Genomic DNA, 19,066 nt, shown 5'->3' with positions numbered 1-19,066 from the left:
AGAGGGAAAAAGTGATCAAACGTACAGAAATTGAGAAAAGAATTGCAAAGACGGTAACGTAATTAACTGTAAAGAAGCTCTTTTTAATGATCAGGTATATTGGTGAGAGCTGAGTAGAAGAAGAAGTTTGTCGTTTAATCTAAGAAAATAGTGTAATTTAATTATGATATTGCGTTTCATATACTAAAATAATGGCTACATTATCGTAATAAATACTTTTTTATTCATTTGATGTCACTAAACACATTACATTTTATAAAAAAGTTATAATAAATAGCACTTTCTATCTGTTTGGTAGGGGTCTCACAGATCCTATCATTTATTTTCGAGTCCTGCGACTCATGTGTTCAAGGGATACATAAAATTTTTCCTGTGTTCTAAAACGGAGTGAAGTGCAAGAATTTGCCAATCAATCTATTCTTTGTAAATTCGGTACTTGAACAGGAAAGTGTCTATCACAATAAGAACATCTAGCAAAGAGATCATAGAAACCAGGTGAAGAATGGCATCCTTATTTTTAAAAAAAAAATAGATCCTAGACATAAAAAGGGATTGAGATTGCCCATTTGGGCTGCTAATTTATTAGGTACATATTTCATATACTTTATTTACCAGTTTTTTTTATTCTTTTACAAATTATTCTCACCCAGTTTTCTGCTGGTCGTTATGCAGTGACGGAGAATCTGTGTAATCTGAGCGTTATAACAAATTTCAATCATACTTATATCCTTAATTGGAAAGCTTCATACCACACACAGTAATAACATGGAAAATGGGTGTCCTAATGACTAAACAGAAGAATGAACGCGTGAAATACCACATACATGTATTTCGTTTCCGCGTAAGTTGCAGTTAGCACATCTCGATTCATTTACGACTGTTCGCGTTTTTTACATTTATATTATGATCATCCATGTTTTTCCAATTTTTGCTAAGGCTTAGGACGCAAAAATATTCTAGCAATTTCGCAATAAGGAACTGAAAACACACGTTATTCTAATGACACGTATCACAGACGGCATCCTTTCTCGCCACTAGGTGCGCTGCTGTCGCTCCAGCTGTCAGACGGTACCAACTTTTAAGCAGTAAGTGTCGTGACTGTATATACCAAACTGTGGACACACCAAGATATCATTTACTACCCTGAATACCCATCTTCGCTTACATTTATGAATTAAATGTACCAAACTCTATTACTACAATTTTTGTTCCTTTCCTAGTTAGTTCGGATGTTTCTTCAGTCAGCCACATTCTTCGTACATTCCTCCATGGGTCTGTCATTAGCCTCTTGATAACACAGGTTTTCTCCTCTTTATGTCACACTTTCTTTAATTTTCAATGTAATTTTTTTCGGTAGTGCCTGATATATTGTTTCCTTTTTCTGTAGCCGTCTATCATGTCTGTTTATAAAATATGTTCTGAAATCATGTTCCGGTTCGTCGATAGTCTATTACTTTATTATCGTACATGTTTGGTTGGAAGTTTTCATTCGCCTGCGTGAAATTATCTGAATAGTCTCGTTCTCAATAGGTTGTTACATTGAAGCGCATTGTTAGCGCATTAGACAGCGCGTAAGTCTCAAACTTTCAGCGCACTCTAATTTCTATCATATGAAAAACACTTGAGCAAAGCCAAATATTCTCCTTTCACACTGAAGGTCCACATGGCCAGTCACATTGACTCGAAGCGCTGTAGGCAGCGCCTAAGTCTCATACTTTCAGTGCACTTTAATTCCTGTCATATGGAAAGCACTTGAGGAAAGCTACATGTTCTCCTCCTACACTGAAGGTCCACATGGCCTGTCACGTTGACTCCAGTAATTACGTAAGCCATTTCTGCTATTTTGTCAATAGCTACGAACGTTCTCTACAATGTAAACTTTCGAGTCACTTTCTCTATTACTGATTTTAATATTCACAGTTTTCTATTCCACTACGGACTGTCAGCTTGTAATCTGTTTTGTGACTATTTCGTGTTATGCGTAATACTTGAATGCACAACTTCTTTTGTCTGTTAGCTATACTTGTCACTTAGGTAAGCAAATAATGCAAAACCATAGGTATCTTGAATTTGTCAGTGCACAATATATTCTATGACATTTGGAGCGTCCATCTTGGACAGCAATATTGTTTTATCTGATAAGTGTATAATCACCTTCAAGGTGACTACTTAGAAGAAGATGTATGGCTACCCTTGATCCGCGCCCAAGAAAAGAGGGAAAATCGAAAAGTTTCCTCTTAAGACTATACAGAAGCGTTATGATACATTGTGTCCTTGTATTTCTGTCTAAATGGAAGTTAAGTACTTCGTTTACCGAAAACAGCATTGTTTTCATGTTAAAGATCTACAGAATAAATAAAAAAACTTTTAAATTACTTAAGTGAAATAAATTTGAAGCGAAAATATTAGTAAATAAACACTTTAGCTCGAAATGAATAAAAGAAATAAAACGTCTGCGTAAAATCCTAAAATATTTGTTATTTAACTAAACGGTCTTCGTCTGTTATTAGGTTATTAGGTTCACAGAAAAATGTGTTTAGGTGTAAATTTTTTGAGATTAAGAATTTTCAACATGGTTTATCCGATGGGGTTTGCAGTTGGCTGTCAAAGACGGCAAATATTAACGTTCGATATAACACAAAAGTGAGCAGAATTGTTTAGAGGGAATTGTGATATTGGCTTACAGTAAATAAATAACGTATTGCGTCAATAAACTACATGGTAAATTATAACAGTTGTTCAGAGAACAATAAATTGAGCAAACTTCAGTAAACAGTGATTCATCTCACTTCAGTCTCGTCCACAACGTTAAGAACTGTGATCTTTGACAGGTAACCGAGAGACTATTTGGATGTATCTGTTTAAAAAGTTATGATCTCACAAAATTCACAGATACACATAGTTATCTTTGAACGTGATGGTCTAAAAGTCGAAAGCCGGCTGGTTAAGTGTTTAATATTGTAGAACATTTCACAAGTATCGTGAGTTATTTAATTCATAACGCATAAAGTATTCTACGCTAAAGTATCCTACCCTGAATAAACGGAACAGTCCCTTAACGAAATTTAACTGCTATTTCTTTACATTTTCTACAAAGGTCAGTCCTTGATTAAAATCTTAGTTTCACTTAGTTCGGCATATAAAATTCAACACCAATTGGAATGGCACAGTTCGGGTTGACGTAACGGCAAATCTTATTTAATGTTTTACTTTTATGTGCACACCAGCGCATTGGAGATATAACCAACTGTGACATCACACTATCACATTCATGGTGTCTCGAGAAAACCGAATTACCTCTCTAATTGTAGTGAAAAAACTTGTGACTGACGTTATATATTTCCCCGGTTGTATATCAGTAAATTCGACACTGGGATACCCCGTACCAGGTTCTTCATAGAAAATGTAGCTTTCTTCATGATGACAATTTGTAGTTGCCAATCAGTCAACTTGCCAATCATTATTTACATACGGTAAACGAAATTCAGTAGATCACGAAGAACTCATGTTCGAAGAGATATAATAAACATGTGAAAAATACGAAGGACCCAAAGCTCAACGCTAAAGTGTAGCACTCTATTACAGAAATTTTAAATAATCCGACTCAATGAGTTTGAAATTTAGACATATTTAAAAATAGTTATATGATTCCTACAAAAACAATATTTCTTCAACCTACGGCTTTGGTAAGTAACATGGCATGTCTGATTGTGTTATGCTTTCAAAAAATTTAACGAATGACCTCCTTGTTTCATGAATACCTTTATGTTACACTTGGATGGGGGGGGGGGGGGGTCATCATAGAGACCTTTGTTCCCAGAAACTGACAGGTAATTAATTACAGTTCATTTGTTCATGTTTGTAACAATTACTTATACTTCCAGTGTTGAGACATGACACGATGAGACCAAAATTTGAGAGTGCTGAACTACTCAACAACGTAATCCACAGAGGCAGCTCGTAGTTTATGGTCGTTTTTCATATCACCACATCGTGCGGAGCGCGTAAATTATACGTCATTAAAATTGCATATTTGTTTGGAAATGGTGGCATGAATTGTTTCAGAAGTCTTACAAGATGCGCAGGTGTATCTCTTACACATGAGAAATATAATATATCTTACCCTGACGAAACAGCTGATATAAAATATAGCTTTCCGAAGACGTCCTCAGAGATGCAATAGTGTAGGTTCTATAACACTCATAATGATCAGTTTACCCCACGTACATACTTGCAATTTTCCCATAATGGTCATTAATGCCAGATGTAGAATGATTTGATTTCTAACAGTCCCCTCAAGAAACCTCCATTCAGCATTAAGACTGTTATTTTCCATTCCAATCAACCATCACAGATGATCGACAGCAAAACCTGGGTGCTGAAAATAAGTTTCTTTACTCAAAAGTACTGACCACTGGGTAACCAAGAGAGCGATGCACAGCTTCGTGAATAATACCGTCAAAGGAAATGGGTCAAACGTCCGATTGCAACATATTTTAGCTCAATATATTGAGTTAAATACGGTGAAACCTGTTGCGATACACCCACATCTTTCAAGCTGGAATACTACAGCATTAACGATCTCATCTATGGCTGGCTTTCATTCATCCGTGAAATGAGATACCACCTGTTTCTTACGGTAGTTACCGCTTTCAGTAGTGAGACATGTATTCAACAAGGTGAGACACGAATATAAATGCGGTTACAGACACTTAGAATTTGGAACGTTGTGGGTAGACAGGGGGACGAAGCGGGGCTGTTTTTCAGTGAGCAGAGGAGCGACGAACTAGACGGAGGCAGCGGCGGCACTGCTGGGGTGCTTGGCGGCCATCGCCGTCAGCACGCGCCCTCCCCCGCCGCCCCCGCGACTCCCGGCCAGAGTCACCACCAGCGCTCCGGGAGGCGCGGCATTGGCACGCGGCCGTGAGCGGCAACGCCGCAGGTTGGTCCCCACCAGCAGCACGATAATCACCGCGTAGAACACCATCACCACCTGTAACACCGACAGTACTATACTGAGCTGGCTGAATACTGACACCACCATCGTGGAGATCATGACAGGTAGGTCAGGGTCATCAGGAGTACAATAATGACAATCAAGAACATCGTCGTTGTCTGTGTAATCACCAACACTGTCGTCATCTCAACTAACAACACTAACATGCTCGTAAACTCATACAGGTTGTAAGGTATGTATCAGGACTTTCCACTACATTGAAAACAATATAGTCAATTTAATCCTGTTCTTTGCATTGCGTAAACACTCAGATATCGATAGTAACAATCTGAGGGCGAAACATGGGACCGCGATTGTAAGCATTGCTGTGGGACGAGGTGTGTCTGCGAGAGTGGAGGTAGTAGTGACGGTCGAGAGATCAGAGACAGAAGACGTGTCTCGCCGCCCTCACGTCGGTGATACCACACTCAAGACCTGATTACATTTAAATAGCCAGGAGAGATTTAAATCGCATAACTACGCTTGAAGATGGAATTCAAGGTAAAATTCGCAAGCATAGCGCAAAAGCAATTGCAGTGTTAGGCTCGTGACTGTTAGTCCGAGTTTGCAATAATCCCATGTTTTGCTTATCACTTAAAGAAGCCTCCTTATCCTCCAATTAATAATAATTATTCTCGACATCTAATTAATAAATAAATGCTGTGGTTATTAAATGTTAATGTAACTTTGATACTGAAATAATTTATTAATCTGGCACTCAACCATTATTGATACTTATGTCATTATTGTTTTCATTGTCTATTATTGGTTTCTGAAGTTTTAAACAGACTTAATTAATTAAATCCCTTCTCATAAGTTACTTTGTAAGTAACAGGATCCAAGCAAACTCCTTTTTATTTAATTCATTCTTAGCAACAATAAGCTTTAGCCGCTGGTGCTGCATGCTGCTGCTAATTACTGTAAACCACATGGAAAAAGGCAGTCATCTAAAAAGATGAGTGCAAAACTTAGTGCCAAAACAGAGACACGGACACACCACAACATGTCATGTACTCCAGTCCGGTAAACAAACCAGCTTCTGTCTCACTTGTAATTTATTATTCAAAAACACAGTCAGATAGCTTACGTACTCACTGTTACAGGTTCATTTGTTCCTGTAGTTTTTCATATTCAAATACGCAGTCAGATAGCTTATACAAGCGATAATTTTAAGTTTCTCATGTAACGATCTGTTGAGGGCTTAAAGGACAGTGAAACTAACAATCATTCAACACACATACACAGTGTTATGCAGGTTACATTCCGTTTACTAATAGCTCAGTTTCACAGACGAACATAGGCACATATTGCTTGCACATACGTTACAAGGTTTCTCCCCAGCAGTAGCAATCCAGTGTAAACACAGTATACCGTCACTACCTGCAGTAGCACCAGTACAACTATTGACTGAAAAGCGACATCGCCACAGGTCCTTCCTCATCGGCGTCCCAATAATCATGGCACACAGCACTGCTGTCAGCTTGCAACGTAACCATTACCGTCATCACCTTGCAAAGGCCCACCCCCTTGTCCGAGGTGGCTACCATAGGCTTGTGTGCTGGCACTCGACTCGGAGGTAAGCCAGTTCGAATCATGATGGTGGATGAAATTTACACTGGTAGTATTTGGCCAAGAAAGAAGGAGAGGTGGTCTCGTGAAGTTCCTGATCATTAATCTTTGCGAGAATGTCCCGGATTAAATTCTAAACCCATCCGCTGTGTCTCTTGAAGTGAGGGCATTTGTTACTGTTGATGCTGATCGATCTGTCGAAAGGCGACGTTAAGTTCGATGGCCCCCTTCGTGCTATTCGCGAGGCTTAGGCTATGTGCCGGCACTGGGTTTCGTCCTCTCCTTTCTCCCATCCGCTCCACTACGAACCCAACACTAAACAAGAAACACACCCATTACAGTCATCTATACTTAACACTTACATACACAGGCCATACTTAGCGAATGACAGTGCCTGACTGTTCGTAGGGAAGGGAAAATAGTTCCAATTGGACGGCTGCAACTGGCATTAGGGGTCTCCCAGCCATTGATGCCATATGCCTTTACTTGTTACCTTGCAGACCTCAGAAATATCTACATAGCTTCAAGGACAATTGCTCTTATTTTTTCTACAATTATCTCGATGATACTTCCACGACTTTAATCTTCAACTAATCATTTTCTCCCACAAAAAATTTAGAAATTACGGTGCTTTCATAAATATCCACCCTAGATACATCTAGTAATACATATACTGAGGAAACACATAGAGATACTGTCTTCGATATGCTGTAACGGTAGACGCTAGTAGTTTTTAATTTGTACAGTCGCCGAATTCTAACACCAACTTTGTTTTTAAAGGAACTCTGTCATTCGAAAGAGCCTTTGAGGAGGACTTCGACTGCACGGTATCCGTGAATCTTGCTCATGTCATAACAAGGTAACAGGGCCGCAAGTCCTTATCCTGCCATAAGGAGAAAAAGTCCAACAAACGTCTGCTCTATGGTAAGAATTGTAAGTAATACACCATATGGCTAGTGCCTCCAATCCAGTATCATTCCCATAGACATGTAATGGGGTGGTCGCCTTCCTCACCCACCCGTTACACAAGCAGTGGCAATCGCAGGAAAACAGTCATCTGTACATATTAACATGGGGAATTGCTTTCCCTCGTGTCTTCAGCAGCCTCCATGGTTCCTCGTCACTCGAGCTAGCAATATGTGACGCTGACAGCGCTGGTATCAGATCGCTGCCGCTATTTATGAGTCTCCAACAACTGATACCTGTATTCAGCTGTGAATCGCCTACGTAGGTCAACGCTCACCGATCTACGGCAGTCGGCATTGGGAGTTCCTCTGTCGCCAAGTACCGACTGTCTGTAGCCTCTCAATATAGAGCTGCCTTGCCGAGCACGGCAGTCTCTCCAGATCAACGCTAGTCACACCTCGCGCTCCCTCCAGACAGAGTAGGCCACCAAAGACCAAGGATATATCCACTGGTTGTGTGTCGAGCCACTGGGTCCTTACTTAACACGTCCTCTCCACCGATTCACAGGACGTCATCTCCAACACGGTCTCCGGAGGCTCCATCTACCATGGACTCCACTCTCATCAGAAGACCAGGGAGCATTACGCTGGTCAGCGAGAGCTTCATAGTACACTGCTTCCGTTATCGTCTCCAAGCTCTCCGTCTTGTAGCACTTTATTCTAAAAAGTTGCAGATTATGGAGTACACTTGGATATTATGCAGTACAGGTCAACAAAGAGCTGAGAGATGAATCGGAGCCAGGGTTACTAATAGTTAATGAACAAATTAATGTGACTGAAGAGATACAGAATAAACGAGACTTGGAAACTGTCAGGAAATGTGTAGCGTAGCGGTTCTATCTCACACACACACACACACACACACACACACATATATATATATATATATATATATATATATACTCCTGGAAATTGAAATAAGAACACTGTGAATTCATTGTCCCAGGAAGGGGAAACTTTATTGACACATTCCTGGGGTCAGATACATCACATGATCACAATGACAGAACCACAGGCACATAGACACAGGCAACAGAGCATGCACAATGTCGGCACTAGTACAGTGTATATCCACCTTTCGCAGCAATGCAGGCTGCTATTCTCCCATGGAGACGATCGTAGAGATGCTGGATGTAGTCCTGTGGAACGGCTTGCCATGCCATTTCCACCTGGCGCCTCAGTAGGACCAGCGTTCGTGCTGGACGTACAGACCGTGTGAGACGACGCTTCATCAAGTCCCAAACATGCTCAATGAGGGACAGATCCGGAGATCTTGCTGGCCAGGGTAGTTGACTTACATCTTCTAGAGCACGTTGGTGGCACGGGATACATGCGGACGTGCATTGTCCTGTTGGAACAGCAAGTTCCCTTGCCGGTCTAGGAATGGTAGAACGATGGGTTCGATGACGGTTTGGATGTACCGTGCACTATTCAGTGTCCCCTCGACAATCACCAGAGGTGTACGGCCAGTGTAGGAGATCGCTCCCCACACCATGATGCCGGGTGTTGGCCCTGTGTGCCTCGGTCGTATGCAGTCCTGATTGTGGCGCTCACCTGCACGGCGCCAAACACGCATACGACCATCATTGGCACCAAGGCAGAAGCGACTCTCATCGCTGAAGACGACACGTCTCCATTCGTCCCTCCATTCACTCCTGTCACGACACCACTGGAGGCGGGCTGCACGATGTTGGGGCGTGAGCGGAAGACGGCCTAACGGTGTGCGGGACCGTAGCCCAGCTTCGTGGAGACGGTTGCGAATGGTCCTCGCCGATACCCCAGGAGCAACAGTGCCCCTAATTTGCTGGGAAGTGGCGGTGCGGTCCCCTACGGCACTGCGTAGGATCCTACGGTCTTGGCGTGCATCCGTGCGTCGCTGCGGTCTGGTCCCAGGTCGACGGGCACGTGCACTTTCCGCCGACCACTGGCGACAACATCGATGTACTGTGGAGACCTCACGCCCCACGTGTTGAGCAATTCGGCGGTAGTCCACCCGGCCTCCCGCATACCCACTATACGCCCTCGCTCAAAGTCCGTCAACTGCACATACGGTTCACGTCCACGCTGTCGCGGTATGCTACCAGTGTTAAAGACTGCGATGGAGCTCCGTATGCCACGGCAAACTGGCTGACACTGACGGCGGCGGTGCACAAATGCTGCGCAGCTAGCGCCATTCGACGGCCAACACCGCGGTTCCTGGTGTGTCCGCTGTGCCGTGCGTGTGATCATTGCTTGTACAGCCCTCTCACAGTGTCCGGAGCAAGTATGGTGGGTATGACACACCGGTGTCAATGTGTTCTTTTTTCCATTTCCAGCTTTTCTCTACCAGTGGTATGTTATCAAAAAAAATGTTCAGATTTGTGTGAATTCTCAAGGGACCAGGCTGCTGAGGTCACTCATCAGTCCCAAGACTTACACACTACTTAAACTAACTTATACTAAGAACAACACTCACACCCATGGCCGAGGGAGGACTCGAACCTCCGGCGTGAGGTATGTTATCATGGGAACTAATCTTTACCATATTTGTTGGCAGAGTAGTTGTTAACATCTGCATGATTGGTGTACCTTGCGACAGTGTATTACTGACAGTCGTGTTCCCTGCGGAAACAAAGTCTCGCTGGGTTCAATTAGACGACAGGCGCTCAAAAACTAATGCAACATTTATTTTTCTGAAAGCAGGTTGGTTTTATACAGAGTTGCAATCCGCAGTATCAATCTCCACTCTTTTGTATATTAAACCCTATTTTTCAACATAATTTCATTTCAATGAGACTGCCTTATGCCAACCTACTGCATGCTGTATGCCCACATGGTACCACTCAACTTGTCGACGTCGGAACCAACTGCTTGTTGCATCAATAACCTCGACAACACCCACGTATTGCTTCCCGCAGAGTGCACCCTTCATTGGGTCAAACAGATAGAAGTCAGACGACGCGAGATACGGGCTGTAGATGGGACGAGGAAGAACGGCCCAGCGAAGTGTCGTGAGCTCCTCTCACGTGGGCAGATTTGTGTGATTCCTTGCGCTATCATAGTGAAAGAGATGTTCATTTTTATTCTTGTGGCGACAGACACACTGAAGTCGTTATTTCAGTTTCATTAGGCTAATACAGTACACTTCTTGCACCATGAGGGAAGACATCAAACTGAATAACCACTTCAGAGTCCCAGAAGATCGTCTCCATGACTTTCCCGGCTGAGGGTGCGGCTTTGAACTTTCTCATCAGAGGAGAGGTAGTGTTGCGGCACTCCATGGATTGCGGTTTGTTTCCGGTTCGAAGTGATGAATCCACGTTGCAGCGCATGTGACGATGTCCGCCAAAAAATTGTCACATTCAGCTTTGTAACGCGGAATAAATTCCGCACAGAACGTTGCTCTTTATGGTCTTCTGTTAGAGGGCGAGGTCGCCAGCGCCCAGACACCTTTGTGTACTCCAAGTGGTGGACGAGTGTCTCAGCACTGTCAACAGAGTCGACCAGTTGTACAGCGGGGTGTTTGATTGTGATTCGTCGGTCACCTCGAATCAGAGTGTCCATACATTCCGACACTGCGGCAGCCACTGCTGTGTGTTACCGACCTCATGTGGGAATCGTGCAGAAATGGGCAACCTTGTTGCAGTGATGACAGACGCCTTGCCCAACGACTCATCATGTTTTTGTTCACTGCCAGATCTAGACATTCTGCAACCTCCTACGAACAGGTCTTATGATCTGGTTTTTTGACTAAAGAAACTCAGTGACATCTCTCTGCTTGAAACGAACCACCGTTGCAAGGACCATTTTGGAGGGTATGTATAGCACCGCCACCAATCGGAAATTCATGAAACTATAGGTGCTTAAGTGGCAATAATCTGCGATGTCCCACAACAAATTCTGCATTTTTCCAACCAAGAATGGTGGAGAAAAAATGTGTTGTATTGCTTACTAAACGACCCTCGTATACTACAAATAACTGACTTTGACTTGATGTTTATCAAGAAAGTCAAGTCCGAGAATCGTAGAATTAACTTCACTAACATTTGATCACATTTCCATGTATTGTCGAAAACACTTCGTACCAATGAAGCCCAGCAGTGTCGTCCATAATGACTTCATGACATTGACACGTACCCCATCGTGGAGACCTACCTCTCTTCCTGCATAAGAGGTCCACAATAATGACTGACTTATGAGCCCTTGCGTCTACTAAAATTTTATGTGTCTTGCCCTAATAAGAAACATTCCATCTGTGCACATGTATGTGCAGTGTTTCGTTCTACTGGCGAAAGCCTCCCGATTGGCGAGCCATTACCGTTTGTGTGTAATGAACTCTTTGTATGGTGATTTTTTTATTGTTTCTTCCTCCTACACTCTTGTACCTTACGACTGACTCGATCACACTCATAATAACATGGATGGAGAAATTGAATCTGCAGATGACCCTTACGCCCACATCTGTAACAATTGGCTCCAGAGGCAAAAACCCTATGGTCTGTTACATTTCATTGGACATGCCGTGTAAGAAAACTTCTAGAACCCTATTTTCACTATCCCGCAAGGTAACTTAACCAGTTTCTGCCGTTAGTGCGAGGTCCTATGGTTGTGCATTGATCTTCCGGATTCTATACGAAAAATATTAACTTCTCATTTGGGTTCTAAGCTAAACTGCTCAGTTTTAGTGTAAGAAATCTAGTATTGTTTGGCTTCCAATATCGCTGGCGCAAACAGTCAGCCAGCAACTGGAATGTTCACAGTGTGACACTTTGTAATATAGCCTACACTGTTGCTGTTGTGGTCTTCAGTCCAGAGATTTGTTTGATGCAGCTCTATCCTGTACAAGCTTCTTCATCTCCCAGTACCTACTACAACCTACATCCTTCTGAATCTGCTTCGTGTATTCATCTCATAGTCTCCCTCTACGATTTTTAACATATACGCTGCCCTTCGATACTAAATTGGTGATCCCTTGATGCCTCAGAACATGTCCTATCAACCGATCCCTTCTTCTACTCAAGTTGTGCCACACATTTCTCTTCTCCCCAGTTCTATTCAATACCTCCTCATTAGTTACGTGATCTATCCACATTATCTTCAGCATTCTTCTGTAGCACCACATTTCGAAAGATTCTATTCTCTTCTTGTCTAAACTATTTATCGTCCACGTTTCACTTCCATACATGGCTACACTCCATACAAATACTTTCATAAACGACTTCCTGACACTTAAATCTATACTCGATGTTAACAAATTGCTCTTCTCCAGAAACGCTTTCCTTGCCATTGCCAGTCTACATTTTATATCGTCTCTACTTCGACCATCATCAGTTATTTCGCTTCCCAAATAGCCAAACTCATTTACTACTTTAAGTGTCTCATTTCCTAATCTAATTTCATCAGTATCACCCGATTTAATGCGACTACCTTCCAATATCCTCGTTTTGCTTTTGTTCAGGTTCATCTAATATCCTCCTTTCAAGGCATTTTCCATTCCGTTCGACTGCTCTTCCAGGTGTTTTGCTGTCTATAACAGAATTACAATGTCATTGGCGAACCTCAAAGTTTTTATTTCTTCTCCATGGATTTTAATTCCTACTCCGAATTTTTCTTTTGTTTCCTTTACTGACTGCTCAATATACAGATTGAATAACATCGGGGATACACTGTCTCACTCCCTTCCCAACCACTGCTTCTCTGTCATGCCCCTCGACTCTTATAACTGCCATCTGGTTTCTGTACAAATTGTAAATAGCTTTTTGCTGTGAGGTACAACATTATGTAATCAAAATTATCCAGACACCTGGCTGAAAATCACTAACAAGTTCGTGGTGCCCTCCATCGGTAACGCTGGAATTCAGTATGGTGTTGGATCACACTTATCCTTGATGACAGCTTCCACTCTCGCAGGGATTCGTTCAACCAGGTGCTGGGAGGTTTCTTTGGGAGTGGCAGCCCATTCTTGACGGAGTGCTGCACTGAGGAGTGGTACCGATGACGGTCGGCGAGGCCTGCCACGAAGACGGCGTTCCAAAACATCCCAAAGGCGTTCTATGGGATTGAGGTCAGGACTTTGTACAAGCCAGTCCATTACAGGGATGTTATTGTCGTGTAACCACTCCGCCATATGCCGTGCATTATGAACAGGTGCCTGATCGTGTTGATAGATGGAATCGCCATCCCCGAATTGCTCTTCAACAGTGGGAAGCAAGAAGTTGCTTAAAACATCAATGTAGGCCTGTGGTGTGATAGTGCCAAGCAACACAACAAGGGGTTCAAGCCCCCTCCATGAAAAACACGACCACACCATAACACCATCGCCCCCGAATTTTACTGTTGACACTACACACGCTGACAGATGACGTTCATCGGGCAATCGCCATACCTACACCCTGCCATCGGATCACCACATTATGTACCATGATTCGTGACTTCACACAACGTTTTTCCACTGTTCAATCGTCCAACGTTTACTCTCCTTATACCAAGCGAGGCGTCGTTAGGCATTTACCGGCGCGATGTATGGCTTATGAGCAGCTGCTCGACCGTGAAATCCAAGTTTTCTCACCTTCCACGTACCTATCATAGTACTTGTTGCGGATAGTGATGCACTTTGAAATTCCTGGTCTGGATAGATGTCTGCCTGTTACATTACGACGATCTTCAACTGTCGGCGGTCTCTGTCAGTCAACAGACGAGGTCGGCCTGTTCTCTTTTGTGCTGTATGTGTCCCTTCACGTTTGCACTTCACTATCACATCGGCAACAGTAGACCTATGGATGTGTAAGTGTTTGAAAATCTCGCTTACATACGTATGACACTAGTGACCCCCTATTACCTGACCAAGCTTGAAGTCCGTGAGTTCCGCTGAGTGCCCCCTTCTGCTCTCTCACCATGTCTAATGGCCACTTAGGTCGCCGATATGTGGTATCTAACTGTATGTGGCAGCACAATGCACCTAATACTAGAAACGTATGTTTTCGGAGGTTCCCGGATACTTTTGATCACATAGCGCACCAGTGGTGTCTCAACCGGACCAAAGATAACCTAAATATCGAAAAAAAATTATGAAGCTGTCTACGTACTTGAGTGTTAGCCCCAGGGCACGAAATACCAAGTGCATTTAAATGAAATCTCGGTTTGTGACAAGTTTGTCTATTCTTTATTTGGGTGCCCCTCAGACTAACCAATTCTTATATTTCATACTTTATACAGGGATAACAGCAGAAATTGGGGGCTAAAATTTGGGGAAAGTGGTGACATAGTGGCAACACTTTGAAGCACTATTGGGAATTCAAGCCCAGACTCTTTTTCTGGATTGACAACAATGGTACAAACATGTATGGTACTGTTAGTTGGCACAGATACAACATGTCATAACTTCAGAACGAACTGAAGCGAGGGGATATTCAATTAATATCATTTTATACGATGCTTGCCATTAAGTGGCACAACAATAGGGAAGTGTTACTCTTGACAACATGTAACACCACAGAAATACTTGAGAGACAGGGAAAGAGTCATGGGGTACCTCCAGATATTCCGTCAGTCCTCCTTTTTCCCGCAATAGTGCAGCAGCTCGACGTGTCATGCTCTCAGTAAGTCGTTGGAATTCGCTTGCAGAAATACTGAGCCGTGCTGCGAAAGTGTTGCGGGTGCAGGATGGTGCGCACTAACTGATCTCTCGGTTATGTCCCACAAATGTTCAGTCGAATTCATGTTTGGCCATCTTGGTGGCAGATTCATTCGTTCGAATCGTTCTTCATACCAGCCGCGAACAATTGAGGCCCGTTGACATGACACCTTTAGTAGGGAACATGAAGTCCATGAATGGCTGCGATTGGTCTCCAAGAACATAACCGATTCCAGACAATGATCTGTTTAGATGGACCACAGCCGACACCATTATCAAGCCACCACCAGTTTGCGCAGTACCTTGTTAAAAACTTGGCTCTATGGCTACGTGGGGTCTGCGCTTCACTCCAAACCTACCATCAGCTCTTACTAACTGAAATCGGTATTCATCCGAGCAGACTATGGCTTTCCAGTCGTCTAGGGTCAAACCGATATCGTCACGCGCTCAGGAGAAGCGCTCCTGGCGATGTCATGCTCTTAGCTAAGGCAGTCGCATCGATCGTCTTCTCTTTCGGTCTTCTGTCAAATTTCGCCACACTGTCCTAACAGGTAGGTTTATCATACGTCTCACATTGATTTCATCAGCCATTTTACGTAGTGCTGCTTGTCTGTTAGCACTGACAACACTACGCCAACGCCGCAGTTCTCGGTCTTTAAGCGAAATTCACAGACTGATGATATGGAGAGCTGTGACGTACAACATTATGTGAGCAAAAGTATCCGGACACCTGGATGAAAGTGACTTACAAGTTCATGGCATCCTCCATTGGTAACGCTCGAATGCAGTATGATGTTGCCCCACCCTTAGCCTCGATGACAGCTTCCACTCTCCTTGGGATACGTTCAATCAGGTGCTGGAAGGTTTCTTGGGGAATGGCAGCCCATTCTTCACGGACTGATACACTGAGGAGAGGTTTCGATGTAGGTCGGTGAGGCCTGCCACGAAGACGGCATTCCAAAATATCCCAAAGGTGTTCTATAGGATTCAGGTCAGGACTCTGTGCAGGCTAGTCATTGCAGGGATGTTATTGTCGCGTAACCACTCCGCCACAAGCTGTGCATTATGAACAGGTCGTATTGAAAGATGCAATCGCCATTCCCGAATTACTCTTCAACATTGGGAAGCAAGAAGTTGCTTAAAACATCAATGTAGGCCTGTGCTGTGATAGTGTAACACTCAAAACAACAAGGGGTTCAAGCCCCCTCTATGAAAAACGCGACCACACCATAACACCACGATCACCCAATTTTACTGCTGCCACTACACACGCGGGCACATGACGTTCATCGGGGATTCGCCATATCCACAGCCTGCCATCGGATCGCCACATTATGTACCATGATTCGTCACTCCAGACAACGTTTTTCCACTATTCAATCGTCCACTGTTTCCGCCCCTTATACCAAGCGACGCGTCGTTTGGCATTTACCGGCGTGACGTGTGGCTTATGAACAGCTACTCGATCATGAAATCCAAGTTTTCTCACCTCCCGCCTAACTGTCATAGTACTTGCAGTAGATCGTGATGTAGTTTGGAATTCCTGGTCAAGATAGATGTGTACCTATTACACATTACGACGCTCTTCAACTGTTAGCGGTCTCTATCAGTCAACAGACAAGATCGGAATGTAAGCTTTCGTGCTGTACGTGTCCCTTCACGTTTCCACTTCACTATGACATCGGAAACAGTGGACCTAGGGATATTTAAGTGTGTAGAAATCTCGCGTACAGACGTGTGACACAAGTAACACCCAATTACCTGACCACGTTCGATGTCCGTGAGTTCCGCTGAGCTCCCCTTTCTGCTCTCTCACGATGTGTAACGATTACTGAGGTCGCTGATACGGAGTACCTGGGAGTAGGTAGCAGCACAATGCACCTAATATGAAAAACGTATGTTTTTGGTGGATACTTTTGATCATATAGTATATATTTGGATTATGAAGTATACAAAAGTAAAAGTACAGCATGCTCATAATTGAGATAAAAATAATGAATGACTACATGTTTATGTTATTGAATTATTCAAATATCAATGAAAATACTGAAATACCTTTATTTACATAACCTTGAAGTTTTTTATCGCATAATTCCATGAAAATTGCACCATTTTCATACATTTCAAAAAAGTTTGCAATATGATACGAATGTCGCCATTTGCTGATGTCTATGGATAGAGGTTTGTGCTACAAAACATATAGGAACGTATAAACATTTCTGATTACGTAAGTCTGATTTTAAAAGTCACGTGAAATTTGTGAAATACTACTAAGTGCGTGACACAACTACGTCGTCCACTTTCCACGGAGAAGTTTCTGGAAATGTAAGAAACGCACTGACAAGATTCAAAATGAGAACTTTCCATCGATATGCCAGTTATATATTGTATTCATAACAGAAAGGCAATCTGTTCTCCTCCAGTGATTAATCTCTCAGTTAATCTAGAGGACAATTGTTCGCGAAACTAAGAAATACAGTGCCTGACAAAAAAAAAAGTGAATCACCCAGAAATGGAGAAGGAAACGAAAAGAAACTTAAGAGATTGAGAGGGCTTGTAATGTTATTTGAGTGATTGCAAAATCTGGTCTTATTTACAAATTACTTGGCGACATTTGCACAATTGTAAGTATGACGTTGTACGGCCAATGGCCTGGATTCTGGGACATTCCTCTTATTTGGACCACATTTTATTTCGTAATTCTAATGTTATACTGGAACTCTGCAGTTAATAGCATAACTCGCTTTATGAATCAAAAATGTAGAATGTTGTAGTGATGAATAAGGTGTTGTTACCACGATCGAAACATAAGCAGCAATGATGGATGCGCCGCATGGCATCAAAATACACATGTGGCTTGAGAAACGTTGAGCAAGCCAAGAGAATGAATCATAGTAGAGTACTATGAATGCTGGGGTCCCACCAATATTTGGGTGGATCGCGAAGATATTTTCGTTATTAATTATTAAGAGACATATTGGGCATTTATGTAGTAAATAAATAATAAATCTACCTACAACATACAATCTCCTAGCTCCAAAGTTATACGAAGGATACTCAAGATATCTGTCATGTGCTAAGATAGTTAGTTAGCGATTGGGTGCAATTAGGACCTAATATCTGTGCAAGTCATGCTTTCAATTTTAAGTAGTTTAGAAGTTATATACGTTTAACTTTGTGAGTGTTAACTGTTTCGAGGTGTTTGTCAATAATGCGCCATAATGGCATCTCAGAATTAGTTATTAGCTACCCGCATTTCTTCTAATAGCATCGTAGGTAGACTATTTGCATCTCCGAAAGAACCCAATAGGAGTGCAAGAGCTATTTCAAGGGACTGCCCCAGCGAGAAAGCTAGACAGAACAGGTATGGAAGAGTTCCAATCATTGAAACACTAATATTGTCTAGGAAAGACCTAAATTTTGAAGTGCTGAGTGGGAATGAAGAACTATTTCTACTACACGTCAACTATACCACATTTTAACGACTCGTAGCTATTCGGAGAAAGTGTTATGGATGGTTAGTACCGTGGGATGATTTAGTGATGCCGGCCGGGCTGGCCGAGCGGTTCTAGGCGCTACAGTCTGGAACCGCTTGACCGCTACGGTCGCAGGTTCAAATTCTGCCTCGGGCATGGATGTGTGTGATGTCATTAGGTTAGTTAGGTTTCAGTAGTTCCAAGTTCTAGTGGACTGACGATCTCAGCAGTTAAGTCCCATAGTGCTCAGAGCCATTTGAACCATTTGATTTCGTTATGTGGCATCCCTGATGGTGATAAACTGTTGAAAAATCTGGGTTGTGGTTAGGAGATGCAAGCTGAATTTCATTGCACCACAAGAGATAAACTTCCGGAATACCACTGCAGGAGATAAGGAATAAGAAAATTGCGCAATACATTGGAAAGCTTTAATGGTACAGTAAGAGAA

General features: G+C 42.8%; 1 protein-coding gene across 1 annotated transcript in view; it reads right to left on the bottom strand.

Annotated features, from left to right (window-relative positions):
* Positions 1-200: 200 nt before the first annotated feature.
* Positions 201-19,066, bottom strand: part of LOC126299169 (uncharacterized) — a 514,148-nt gene continuing 495,282 nt past the window's right edge. Inside the window, exon 5 of the mRNA XM_049990930.1 lies at positions 201-4,993. Within this exon, the coding sequence (XP_049846887.1) occupies positions 4,787-4,993 (207 nt within the window). The 3' untranslated portion in view covers positions 201-4,786. The remainder of the gene's footprint in view (positions 4,994-19,066) is intronic.

The sequence above is a fragment of the Schistocerca gregaria genome, chromosome X (assembly GCF_023897955.1).
Source record: "Schistocerca gregaria isolate iqSchGreg1 chromosome X, iqSchGreg1.2, whole genome shotgun sequence".
NCBI lineage: Eukaryota > Metazoa > Arthropoda > Insecta > Orthoptera > Acrididae > Schistocerca > Schistocerca gregaria.
This window is presented reverse-complemented; position numbering and strand designations above follow the sequence as displayed.